This window comes from Schistocerca nitens, chromosome 6, assembly GCF_023898315.1.
Source record: "Schistocerca nitens isolate TAMUIC-IGC-003100 chromosome 6, iqSchNite1.1, whole genome shotgun sequence".
Taxonomy (NCBI): Eukaryota; Metazoa; Arthropoda; class Insecta; order Orthoptera; family Acrididae; genus Schistocerca; species Schistocerca nitens.
Window position 1 is genome coordinate 477,052,550 of NC_064619.1, and position 13,033 is coordinate 477,065,582.

The following is a 13,033-nucleotide window of genomic DNA, read 5'->3' on the forward strand; positions in this document are numbered from 1 at the left end:
AACTAGACTTTCATCAATAATAAGCTGTCCATTGGTATGTAATGAAATCTAACAATACCATTGGCACGATCAGCCAATGGCTGGTATATCCCACAAGTCATCAGATAGATACAAAATCTACTCACCAAGCAGCAGCAGAAGAAAACACACAAAAAACTGGTTTTGTGTGGGCAACGTTCGGAGCCAGTGGCTCCTCCTCCTGGCAGAAGGGCTGGCAGAAAGAAGGGGGGTGAAGGAAAAGGACTGGAGAAGTTTAGGGAAGGGGTAAGGTTCAGAAAAGTTACTAAGAACCCCAGGTCAGGGGTTTCCTTCTCATCCCATCCAGTAAATCTCCCAACGCAGTATTCAGGGTGACTTTTCTGAACTCTTCCCTTTTCCCCTAAACTTTTCTGTTCACCCTTCTTGCTTTCCTTTCAATTCTTCTGTCGGAAGAAGGGACCGCTGGCTGCGAAAGCTTGCAGATATAAAACCTCTTTTTATATGCATGTTCTCCTGCTGCCACTAGGTGAGTAGATTTTTTATTCACCCAGTTTCTTTATATTGTCAAACATGATTATTTTCTTTGTTGTATCAGTCATAATCATGATGTCTTGGCGCAGGAAACTTCTCACTACCAACAAAACAGACGTTTGTAAGACACCTAAATAAAATGGTAAGTAGAAAACATTTTACAAAACCATGGAAATGCTAAAATGGTTCTGTGCTCCAATATGTGAGCATTGTGGGCCTTTTATTGAGTCTCATATTTAGTATGCAACCTATAAAACCTCTTACACCAAAATAAATTTTCACTCTGCAGCAGAGTGTGCACCAATATGAAACTTCCTGGCAGATTAAAACTGTGTGCCAGACCGAGACTTTAACTCGGGACCATTGCCTTTCGCGTGCAAATGCTCTACCGACTCAACTACCCAAGTACGACTCATGACTTGTCCTCACAGCCCTAATTCTGCCAGTAACTCATCAGCTACCAACCAAATTTCACAAAAGCTCATCTGTGAACCTTACAGAACTAGCACTTCTCTACGAACGGCAAAGGTCCAAAGTTCAAGTCTCAGTCCAGCACACAGTTTTAATCTACCATGAAGTTTCCTCTTCTCAGTTACTCTCACATTCTTCCATTTTTATATGGGCTGGACAAATTTGCAGCATCTTTATAACTACACTGCTTAGCTGAGTGATTGGTTTGAATTACAATAAGTTGCAGCAAACTGCAGAAGATCCTACTGGCAGCATATGCTTTTGTCCAGGCAGCCTGTGAAATGGGTGTGGTAATGGCTGTGGAGTTTCAGGTGCAATTACTTCAACATACCTAGCAGCTTTCATTTTGCCTTCGCTTTTGTTTACAATATAACCAAGAGCATCACTGTCACTTTATGAAATGTTGCTGCTTTCACTAAAACACCCTGGATCACTAGTAAATTTCAAAAGGTTCACAAATTTCACCATCAATTAAGTCCTCTGCTTTGGCCTGGTGTAGGTTGCATTAAAAAAACACAAAAGGAGGGGAAAAACTGTAAACACTAACTTAAAGAAAAAGAACACAGAAACAGTAAATAATGATGCTACATAAAAACAAGAATGTAGAATGTACAGAAGTACTGCAAAAACACGACTGCAACAAATGAACAAAGTAGCAGAATAATCTTACGCCAATATTTCACTGAAATAACATTCAAATGTTTACAGTTATTGATCTACATATTTAAATTGAAGCATCATGCCTCTATAATCACAAAACAGAGTACTGATGAATCAGCACCCTGACAGTACTAGCATTTGTAGAGGGTGACTTTACATCGGTACCTTGACACTCAAAGGCTTAACTTACCTACTTGTGTTAGATGTATGACATGAGGGCAGAATTGTTCAAATATTAGTGGTCCAGTTCTATCAAAGTGTGAACATTACAATTAAGTAATGATGAGTAAAATATACGGAGTATCAACCATATGACTTCCGGAATGATAAGCCAGTGATTTGCATGTAACATGGTTAGTAGGATTGAGGTATCCGATTGCAGTGTATTGCTCTGAACGATAATATCACTGCGAACTCACTTTCGAAGTATTGTTCTCCACAACTAATTACCATCTGAGACCATCTTATGATGTTCACATTGTTGGAATAATAAGCATAATGCAACTAAAGTGACCAGTGCTAACAATGCTGTGTAGAACACAGACTATCCCTTTAACTAAATTTATGAAGTTGGTCATTCAACACATAGGTCTATGATGCGTGCTCCATTTACAACACAACAGTGTAATACACACAATAGTGTAGTACCCAGAGACGTAAGAATGAGAAGCGGTGTGGGAAAGTAGCCATGTTTTGCTATCTGACAAGTTGTAATTTGATGCCAATCTAGACAATCTACACACAGGGTGATTCACGAAGATATGCAACTACTTTAATTTTATTCTACAAGTAAAACTAATGAAAAAAGTTCATATAAATGTAGGTCTACAAATGTTTAGTTATGGAGTTACAGCTAATAAAAGATTTTGCCTTAAATTTAGCAACTTCACCAATATGAAGCCATCACAGAACTGTTCGAGGTTAAAGTAAAGCACGATTTCCACTTATTTTGTTCTTTTTGATCTGGTGAGTCTAATAAAACATGTCCCAGATGAGTATCTGCAGTAGTTTTCCAGAATATCCAGAGAAGCAAAGAACTAATTTTGTAAAATTTTTAATTTATTAACTACTTGGCCCAATTTTTTTTTAATTCCAGACAATTGCTCAAAGTGTTCAACAGATGTTGTAGAGAAATTAATTTTAGAAAAAAAATGGTAATAACATTAACTGAAACTGTAGGAATGTGTCTGATAATCTGCTTTTCTTAATACCATAGTACACATGAATTCATGTTAAACCGGGAAAAACAAAGCTCAGTGTTAAGGAAGTTGTACAGTGTACATACAATTTCATAATACATTCACAATAAATGTTCAAAAATGTCTCCACCGAGTTCAAAGCATTTAGCTGCATGTGTATGTTGCTCATTCCACTTTCACAGGGTTGCTCTTAATTTCGTCTATCGCATTCCTAATGCGAGCAAGTAATGCCTCACATGTATTACATTTGCCCTCATAAACTACATGGGACATGTTTTCTTAGATTCACCAGACCAATAACAACAAAATAAATGGAAATAGTGCTTTACTTTAACCTCATACAGTTTTGCAATGGCTTCATATTAGTGAAGTTGGTAAATTTCAGGCAAAATCTTATTACTGATGATTATAGGAGACACACAGGATTGAATTGAACTGTCACAAAAACTAGACCAGAGTACTTTTCAATGTGAAGTTGTCATACATTTATTGTCCTACATGATACAAACTATGTATTATAAAAAAAAAAATCAGCAAAAGTAATTTAACTGTCAATTTTTCTTGTATTTTATGTACAATATTAGAAAGACTGCATTCAAAAATCTTCACAAGTTACCCAATTGCTTGCAATAAAATAAATTCACTAATATTGTCATTTAAACACATAACTAAAATTTAAGTGCCACAAGGAAGTGTATTTTATAAACAACTCCGTTAACATGATCTCTTTATTTAAAAATCTTCTGTAGGACTAGCAATCTTGCTCCTCACCCCTTCCAAATGTAGGTTTGACTTCCATTCCATATTTTCAATGTAATAAAGAATATAAAATGTTCTTTGGCTACCTATACAGGTACAAACAACAAAACTGAAATGCACGAACTAATCTCTAGAAGAGTCTTGAGATTCACATTTCACAATATGAAAGACAATGTTAAGAAATTTAACAGCACATAAATCTGTAAAATGAATAATATATAAATAAAAAATAAATAAATAACAGTAAAGTGACTTATTCCCCCTCGCCCTGTCCTTATGAGATGGTACCCATGAAGAGCAATTATTAATTCTGAATTGTCAATTCAGTTCAGCCATGAACAGCAGTGCAGCTACATTACGATCAGAATGAGAGGTGTGAATAATATTTATTCTCCTAATTTTGTCTCGGATTCATGAATTTTACAAGCAAAACAAAGAAAAGCACTGTAAAAATAAGAAGTACAGAATACGTGAACCTATTCAGTCATCATCTGTCACTCAACATCTGCTGGATCCACTTCCGTAGAGCTTATGACTGCAGTGACTACTTCCACTTCTTGCCACTTCTTCGAATATGCCACAGGATCAAACATATCAGCATTCTGTCAAAATAAACTGCAATTAGCAAAAATTCAAATCCACAAATACATATGTATGTTACAGGTTCAATAGTGAAACATTTTAACCTTACCTCACTTAACATGCAGCAACAGCATGCGAGAAACTGATCTTGTATTCCTTCACTTGCTACAAGCCCAAAGCACATAGCATCACAATTCATGTTAGAGAACAGACAGACATTTTGTGTTATATAGGTAAAGAAATCAATAGCAAAAAAGCAAACACTAAAAATTGGCAGTATTAGTTCAACAGAATGTTTTAGTATGATCACTACATTAATTAATTCCCATTAACTTGCAAAGGGAAACAGCAATTTAACATGTTAAACTGCATAAATCTTTCAGTTAGCACAACAGTGTCTCAAAATCAACACAATGGAGGACAAGTCTCTGAAAGTTTTAGTTGGGCAGAATATGACATTCAACGGAGTAATCAGGCTTGTCATGTTCAAACCTGCAGTGATACTTTTTGTCCTTATAGTTAATGTCAGGTGAAATGCTCACACAAAATTTTAAATGCCAGCAAACAGTAAGGGTTTTTCTTTCTTCTTTTTTAATTCACTTGCTTGGTGCTAGTAACTAAGAGATGGATACCTCAGGATTTAGCCAGCTGCTACTACGGTGAGCATTGTGCACTTTATCAGGGAATTGTGGCCGTCTTACTACTACTACTACTACTACTACTAACACCGCCACCACAGCACTCGCTGAAGAGGAACCACATTTCGACATTTGTTAAAATGGTATGTGATAATTTTTGAGGCACTATCTTTTAGCTTCTGGAAAGTATTTTGCAACATCTTTCTGACCATAGTTCAAGTTTCAAAAAAATTTTCTGAACATACAGTCTAACCTTGCAGGTGATGGGGAAACTTTTGAATGTTTTGCAGTATGCTTCTATGGAGATATACAGCAAATACCAAGCGAAGCCATGGATAGAAGATTATGTGACGTGCAAAAGGGTAGCTGAACTTTTAGATGAACATTTAAATAGTGCATGTGTGGGGTTAGAAGTGATAAAACACTTTATACCGCAGATTGCAGAATGGAATGAACAATGACTGGAGAGAATCGTTCAATGTGACAGAAGTGCAACCCTTCCACAAATTGCTGGATTTCAATGATGGGCCATCAAAAAGTGTCAGCATGCGAACCATTTGACAAAACATCATCAATACGAGCTTTCAGAGCTCAAGGTCCACTTGTGTACCCTTGATGACTGCATGACACAAAGCTTTATGCCTCGCCTGAGCCTATCAAACCGACATTGGACTGTTGATGACTGGAAACATGTTGCCTGGTCGCATGAGTCTCTTGTCAAATTTTATCGAGTGGATGGACGTGTACAGGTATGGAGACAACCTTGTGAATCCATGGACCCTGCATGTCAGCAAGGGACTGTTCAAGGTGGTGGAGGCTCTCTAATGGTGTGAGGAGTGTGCAGTTGGAGTGATATGGGAGCCCTGATACATCTAGATACAAATCTGACATGTGACACAAATGTAATCATTCTGTCTGATCATCTGTATCCATTGATGTCCATTGTGCATTCTGATGAATTTGAGCCATTCCACCAGACAATGCAACACCCCAGATGTCCACAACTGCTACATAGTGGCTCCGGGAACACTCTTCCAAGTTTAAACAGTTCTGCTGGCCACCAGACTCCCCAGACATGAAAATTATTGAGCATATCTGGGATGCCTTGCAGCGTGCTGTTCAGAACAGATCTCCAACCCATCATACCTTGCGGATTTATGGACAGCCCTGCAGGATTCATGTTGTCAGTTCCCTCCAGCACTACTTCACACATTAGTCAAGTCCATAGCACGTTGTGTTGCAGCACTACTTTGTGCTCACGGGGCCCCTATACAATATTAGGCAGATGTACTGGTTTCTTTGACTCTTCAGTGTATATTATGAACATTGCACAAATATTACACATTTCTGCAATAGTTACAAGGAATAAAATTAATACCGACATATTGCTATCTTTGTTTTTATTTCTGGACACTCCATACTAATTTGGAAGGAACATTATGGATAAAACGTAATCTGTATTTGTCTACGAATATTTAAGTATCTTACAATCGCTTTCTGTCAGTTATTCATAGCTAGCCTCACATCTCAATGAAAGAAGTGACAAAGCAATGCTGCAATACACACTGATTTAATTCAGGGCGTACACCATGTAGCTTCAACCACGGAAACCGCATGAAGAATGTCCTACTTTACAGCTGTTTTTCAGTGATTTCAGTTCACATAGGCAGCTGAAATTTAGCAAGGGGACTTTTCTGCTGTTAACTAGAACTGCCAAAAAAATAAATAAGTAAATAAATAAATAAATAATAAAAAAATAAAAAATAAAAATCATGACATGTTTCAACATGACAATTCTGATCATTCTCTAGTCAGTTGCACTGCAACATGGTTTCTTCAAAGTGTGGTTGTAGAAACATTGCATATTTTGAAAAAACTGGTAGTTTTAAATTTTGTCATATTTTCTGTACATTCTTCTTTGACACCATTTAAATTAACTTAAAAAGCATCCAGCAGCTGTTTAATATGAGTTTTTCATTAATTGTGTCCTGTTTATTTTAAACAGGTTATCTGATATGACCCAAAAGTAAATTACCCTATTTAATGTTTCTGCCTACTAAAACACAAACAACATATCAAAAAGTAAGGTACACAGATAATTTCAGTGATCAGGTAGTTACTTTTGACCATCGGAATACAAGCAGAAGCTCCTTCAATAGATGTAAAATGAAAAATGGAGAAAAAGAAGGTTTGTGTTTAATGTACCACTGACAACTAAGTCAGTGTCAGGGTAGATGTTTGATCTGGGTAAGAAAATCTTTCAAAGCATCTTTTAGGGAACCACTGTGTGGGGGAAGCACTGTAGGAATAGCACATAAAATGTGAATCTGGATGGCTGGACACACACACACACACACACACACACACACACACACACACACACACACACACACCCTCCTCCTCTTCCTCCCAAATGATACTTTCTCACTGCTCTGGTTGTCTACATTAAATCGAGATTTTTGAGACTTGATACAGTAGTTAAATTGTTGCACAAGTCACTGTTAGTATGAGTTTTCCCTGAAAGTGTTTTCAGCAGTGTCATGTTCAGGGAAAAAGAATTTATTGGTTGTCAGCTCTGTATTTGGAGAAGTATATCATTTGGTGAGTTCATCTAAAATAAAATCTCTTAGAACAGTTTTTCAGCAGATTTCTATAATGTGCATGAGAGAGCAGTCTATGAAGCTAACTAACTGGTTAGTGTCTCTTACGTGTCATATATCTGAAAGATTTCTAGTTATGATGGTGAGCTGGTGTTTTAATAGGCAAGTGTAGCAGGTTTACAATACTTTGTCAAAAAGTCACCGTACAGACAACAGGTACAATAGCTGGACTACACCTATCCCTAGGTGAAAAGAAGGTGGTGTCAGTTGAAAAACAAGGAAATCTGTACAAGTGACTATCTCCATCAATATCAAAGTGACTTTCAAACAATCTGCATATGGGGATACCTTACAAAAAAACCCCTTATCATTTCTCTTTATTTGCTTAAAACATCATTGCTTCTTTACCATTCAAAGTGAGTTTTTACTGTACAGAGATTAAATGTTTCTTGAAAAATTAAAAACAAAAATGGAAGGGAAGAAAATGGAAGGGAAGAAAGAGAAACAAAGAAGTGAGTAGAACATGGGCTAAAGATTTGACAGTAACTAATTAGCAGCAGACAAAAAAATTACAGGATGTGATAAGGATTCGAAAACGTAAAACATATTACTTACAATGTGGGTTAGAAGCGAATGTAACAATGGAAACTATCATGAGATAAAGAGAGATGAATGACAGCACTAAATCAGTCTGAAGAAAGAGGACTCCAAGAAAGAGGTAGAGAACATTTGCGGAAATTGATGTCAATCTATCGAACATCAAAATACAATAACATGAAACCAACACAACAGAGAAAAGTTTTTAATAATACCATTCTATTGCTTCCTTTTGCTTATGTCTTAGTATAACTAATTTTGCAAGTTGCAGAAGTTTAAATATTTTACAAATTTGATCATCATACATCCACAATGGGAACTGCATTCATGAGCAATTAAATTAGGGTCACTACTAAACTATGAAGCATCCCTTTTCACCCTACTGATGGATGACAAGACGTGACCTGGATTCTGTAAGTCATCCTGATCCAAGATCCATCACGAGTCGTCCCCCCTAATTTTCAGAGACTGGTCAAACCTATATCTAAGGCATGTGCGTCTCATTTGAGCAACTTGCCGATGTCATTTTATCCCGTGTAAATATTCCCCAAATGGAAGTACCCCACCACCAGCCCAATTAGTGAGAGAGGGCTTAACTTACTGCAGTTTGGCATATTCTTACTCTGGCACCAACTTGTATGAATTTCAGACTGCTGTGAACTTAAGCCTACAATAAGCTCTGACATGGAGAGTAGAGATACTAGTGTGATCTTCAGGTTTCTGCTTCTTATAGTGATATGTTAGTTTTGACTGGTATGACTGTGCACCAATTGTCAATCATTGAATTGCACAATTTGCTGCAGTGTGATCCATTTATCTGTTGTTGCGATCCACAAGATTTCATAGCAATTCTTGTCATAAACATCTAACTGCCCATAGCAGTTAACTGCAGTGGCAGCAATTTTGCCCAAATCAGGGGAATCAACTGTAACTCTCGACATGGTAACACTGAAATGCACTGCACCTGCACAAGCTGTAAAGAGTGTCTCATCTATTGTAAATAAATTATCTGCCTGCAATCAAATGCTCTGATTCACATGTCTGGTACTGTCAATTACTAAAAGGTAAGAGCAGCAACATACTGCTATACAATGTAATTTTGTCTAACTCAACTACTGATGAATGCATATTCAAGACATTCAATGCATTTTAACAGGGAGGACTGAATTTTTTTGTTTTTAAATAACTACTGTAGTGACCAACCAGAACAACAAAAATATGGACACTTATATTTAGATGATACCAGTTTTGAATAAAAAGTCATTGCAGAAATCAAAATGCAAAATTTATTTGGAGTATTATATGAATTAGTTATTTGATATAATATGATACTACATTAATATCTAATATTTAATATTACGGACTTGAGACAGCATCGATGGAAGGGGCATTTTGGATTGAACAGTAACATGCACAGTTAATGTTCTATATCTAATTAGTTTCTGAAAAAGTCAGAATACCTTTGTTACTATTGCTGGATATTCTCTGCAGATCCTTTCCCAATCATCTGGCAAGTTCTTTACACACTTTGATAATGAAAAACGCAGAAGCTGTTCACGTGTATACAGGTACGAAGGCTCTTTCTGAGAACCTGCAACAGATTGGTCGTGCTGTTTTGAAATCATGTGGCATTCATTAATTTAAATTATACTTCACTTGAAAATATAGTTATGAAGATTACAGGAGTGTATGCTCGGAGGAGAAAGCTTCGTGATTTTTTTTTGTGTGTGTGTGTGTGTGTGTGTGTGTGTGTGTGTGTGTGTGTGTGTGTGTGTAACATCTCATTGGTATCTATCATCCCTCAATCTCATTTGAAGATTGCATCCACACTGGCAGCACTACTTCAAAACATGTTAACAAAAAGAAGAGGGAGGTAATGTTTTATGTGAAACCAGCAATGAAAACAAACAATGTTTACACATCTCTAACTTTGGCCTTTCCTTTCACAGAAAAACAATACCTAAGACTGCAATTAAAAATCTCCTGTACGTTGACACATTACTTGTACTATTTCCTGTAATGTGTCTTGCCTTTTCTGTCAATTCTGCCAAAATTTGAACTTTTTGTTAGTCTCCAATTTGTTTTACTTTATGTTTGGACATATGTGCAATGTTCTGTGAAAACACTAGCATTTATAATGAACAAAAATGTTAATATTGACTAGTGAGCTATTCTGAAAGGTAAACTGTTTGGGATATTTCACATTTATTCATATTCAAGGAACAAATTTTACAATTCAGTGTTGGAGGTTTTTACAAACTCTATTTTTTCCAATACTTTTAAATTCCACTGGGGAACTTGGGATTTTTTTTGAGGAAAAAAGTGTTCACTCAGTTTTCATTCACAGTTTCAAAGTTAAGGAGAAGGTAAGTGACATACTTATAAAAGTGCTTTTCTATTTGAAGTTAAATAAGATTACCATTAGTGTTTATAAACAAGTAGATCTTTAAACCAATATTTTCTTTTTACTTTTTCTTATTACAGTACATTTGCTTGGGAAAGAGGGGGGGGGGGGGGGGGGGGGAGAGCAGGAAAGGATTCAGTCTTCAACTGCTGTATATTGGTCTGTTACTTATCGTTTCTTTATCCCATTCACCTACAGTGACAAGTATAGTTGTCATATCAGCACCTTGTATTGCAGTAGAATGATGGGTAATCCAGTCACAGTGCTGTGAATTCAACATATGGCTCTTCTGTAATAATTCTGAGCTACACCAGTGGACGGCACTAGTTTTATGTTTGTGACACTGAAGCAATAATTCGAGCTTAGTCTGTGATTTGTGATCTGAGTGACAACATGCCTGACCTTTACGAAGCAGAAGCTGCAAAAATTCAGCATTCTTTGGAACAGTGTGATATGAGTGATGCAAGTAATAATGAAGGCAATGACACTAAGTGAGGCATCAATAAGCTGCATTCTGGAGGATGGGGAAACTAAGTACAGCAAAGCCTGGTGTCACATTATACGTGTGCCGATGTTACAACAAAGTGTTCCGCAATCTCTTCAAAGGGGCTCATTGGGACTGGAACTATGTAGCTAATTGTCCTATAATTGGCAATTGTACTGCAACATCTGAAATAGAAGCAACAGTTCTACAGCATCTGGGACAAAATCCTACAGAACTTTGAGTATCTGTTCCTAGTAAAATGGCAACATCAGTGAAAGTCTGATGAAGTTTAGGGGCAGACTTGCATATGTTTAATTTAATCTAGCAAAGAGAGCTAAATCTGGCATAAAGGTATATAAAGGAATATGGGTACTGCTATAATCTGAAGATATATGCTGGAAAAGTGGAAGAAAGTGGTGCTGTGCTTGCCTAATGTCCTGCAAGTGAAAAGAATGTGCTTCAACTGCGTGAGAGTGTTTGTGGAGTGGAGAACTACTTATGTGAACAACTACAGTTGTCTCAACTTGTTTAGAAACTTACTAGCTAGGAGCACTCACGCTGTTGGGTCTGTAAGACCCTAAGACGAATAAGAAAAATATGCAGCCCATATTTAGTGGAATTAACCTGAGGAGAGAACATACATTTGTATCTGAAACATTATTCTTGCTGTGAAATGAGCAGATAAAAGAAACGTTCAACTACTGTTAACACTTCTTGATAAACCAGAGTATGTGTACACAACCAGTGTCTTTCCTCGTACCCACTTCTGAGAAGATATGTCAAGTGATATAAGAAGATTAAAATGTATCTTCTGGACATTGCACCACTGAATGCAAGTGTAATTTACTACTTACTGAACCCAGCACCCAATAGGATGACGACGCCAAAATTTCTGGCACATTGTGGCAGAGCAGGTCTTGAAGACTGTGATTCTCCCAGGCTACATTGTATGGGACAACCGCGCAATGCAGAAAATCCACTAATGACATTTTCCATGAAAAATAGCACCAACTGAGAAGAAAAGAGCTCTCTTCGTCAGAAGGTTCAAAGTTTGTTATGATCGAGGGCATTGTGGGGATACCTCTTTTGAATGTAATGTATGTAAAGTTGCCTTTCAGGTGGACAGATGTTTCACGATGTATAATAACACAACTAAACTGTAAGCGAATGATTATGATGTTATAAGTTTTTAGAAAAAGTATACTTCATATTTTTTTGATACTTGTGTATGTGAGAAAAATAAAAAAATACACAGAAGAAAATAATCTTATTCCAATGACAAATCTGTTCTCAAAAAACACATTTCAATGGATTAACCTGGAGCAATCTTTGTAATTTGGGGACAGGAGATGGGGGGAGGAGCAGGAAGAAGAGGAGGAGGAGGAGGAGGAGGAGGAGAAATCAAGAGATTGGATTGGATTAGATTAGATTAGATTAGTTTTCGTTCCATAGATCCATGCTGAGGTGATCCTCGTGGATGTGGAACATGTCATTTTTTTTTTAAAGCTGAAATAACAATACTAATAGTATGAATATATACAATACATCATTTGTTTCTATTAAAAAATTTGTCAATGGAGTAGAAGGAGTTGGCCACTAGTAAGTCTTTCAGGCTCCTTTTAAACTGATCTTTATTAGTAAGTCTTTCAGGCTCCTTTTAAACTGATCTTTATTTGTAACTAAATTTTTTATGTTTACTGGCAAATTATTGAAGATGAGTGTTCCTGAGTAGTGGACCCCTTTTTGAACTAAAGTAAGTGCTTTTAAGTCCTTGTGCAGATCATTTTTGTTCCTGGTATTGTATGTATGAACTGAGCTGTTTGTTGGAAAAAGAGATATATTATTTAGGACAAATTTCATTAATGAGTAAATATACTGAGAGGCAGTAGTTAGTATACCAAGTTCTTTTAAGAGGTTTCTACAGGACGTCCGTGAATTTACTCCACAAATAATACGTATTACACGCTTTTGGGCTCTGAAAACTTTTGTTTGACTTGAAGATTTACCCCAAAATATTATACCATAGGACATTATGGAATGAAAGTAGGCAAAGTATGCAAGCTTTTTCATTTTTATGTCGCCTATGTCTGCTAACACTCGAATTGCAAATACAGATTTGTTAAGGCGTT

The 13,033-nt window shown here is 36.6% G+C and overlaps 1 protein-coding gene across 6 annotated transcripts in view; it reads right to left on the reverse strand.

Annotated features, from left to right (window-relative positions):
• Window positions 1-3,365: 3,365 nt before the first annotated feature.
• Window positions 3,366-13,033, reverse strand: part of LOC126262706 (eukaryotic translation initiation factor 4E-binding protein Mextli-like) — a 125,567-nt gene continuing 115,899 nt past the window's right edge. For 4 of the 6 annotated variants that reach the window (XM_049959485.1, XM_049959486.1, XM_049959488.1 and 1 more), the window contains 2 exons: window positions 9,477-9,607; window positions 3,366-4,201 (listed from right to left, as the gene is read on the reverse strand). In XM_049959485.1, the coding sequence (XP_049815442.1) occupies window positions 4,094-4,201; window positions 9,477-9,607 (239 nt within the window). In that variant the 3' untranslated portion in view covers window positions 3,366-4,093. Of the gene's footprint in view, window positions 4,202-4,290; window positions 4,347-9,476; window positions 9,608-13,033 lie in introns of all 6 variants that reach the window. The other 2 variants (XM_049959487.1, XM_049959490.1) reach the window with 2 other exon arrangements.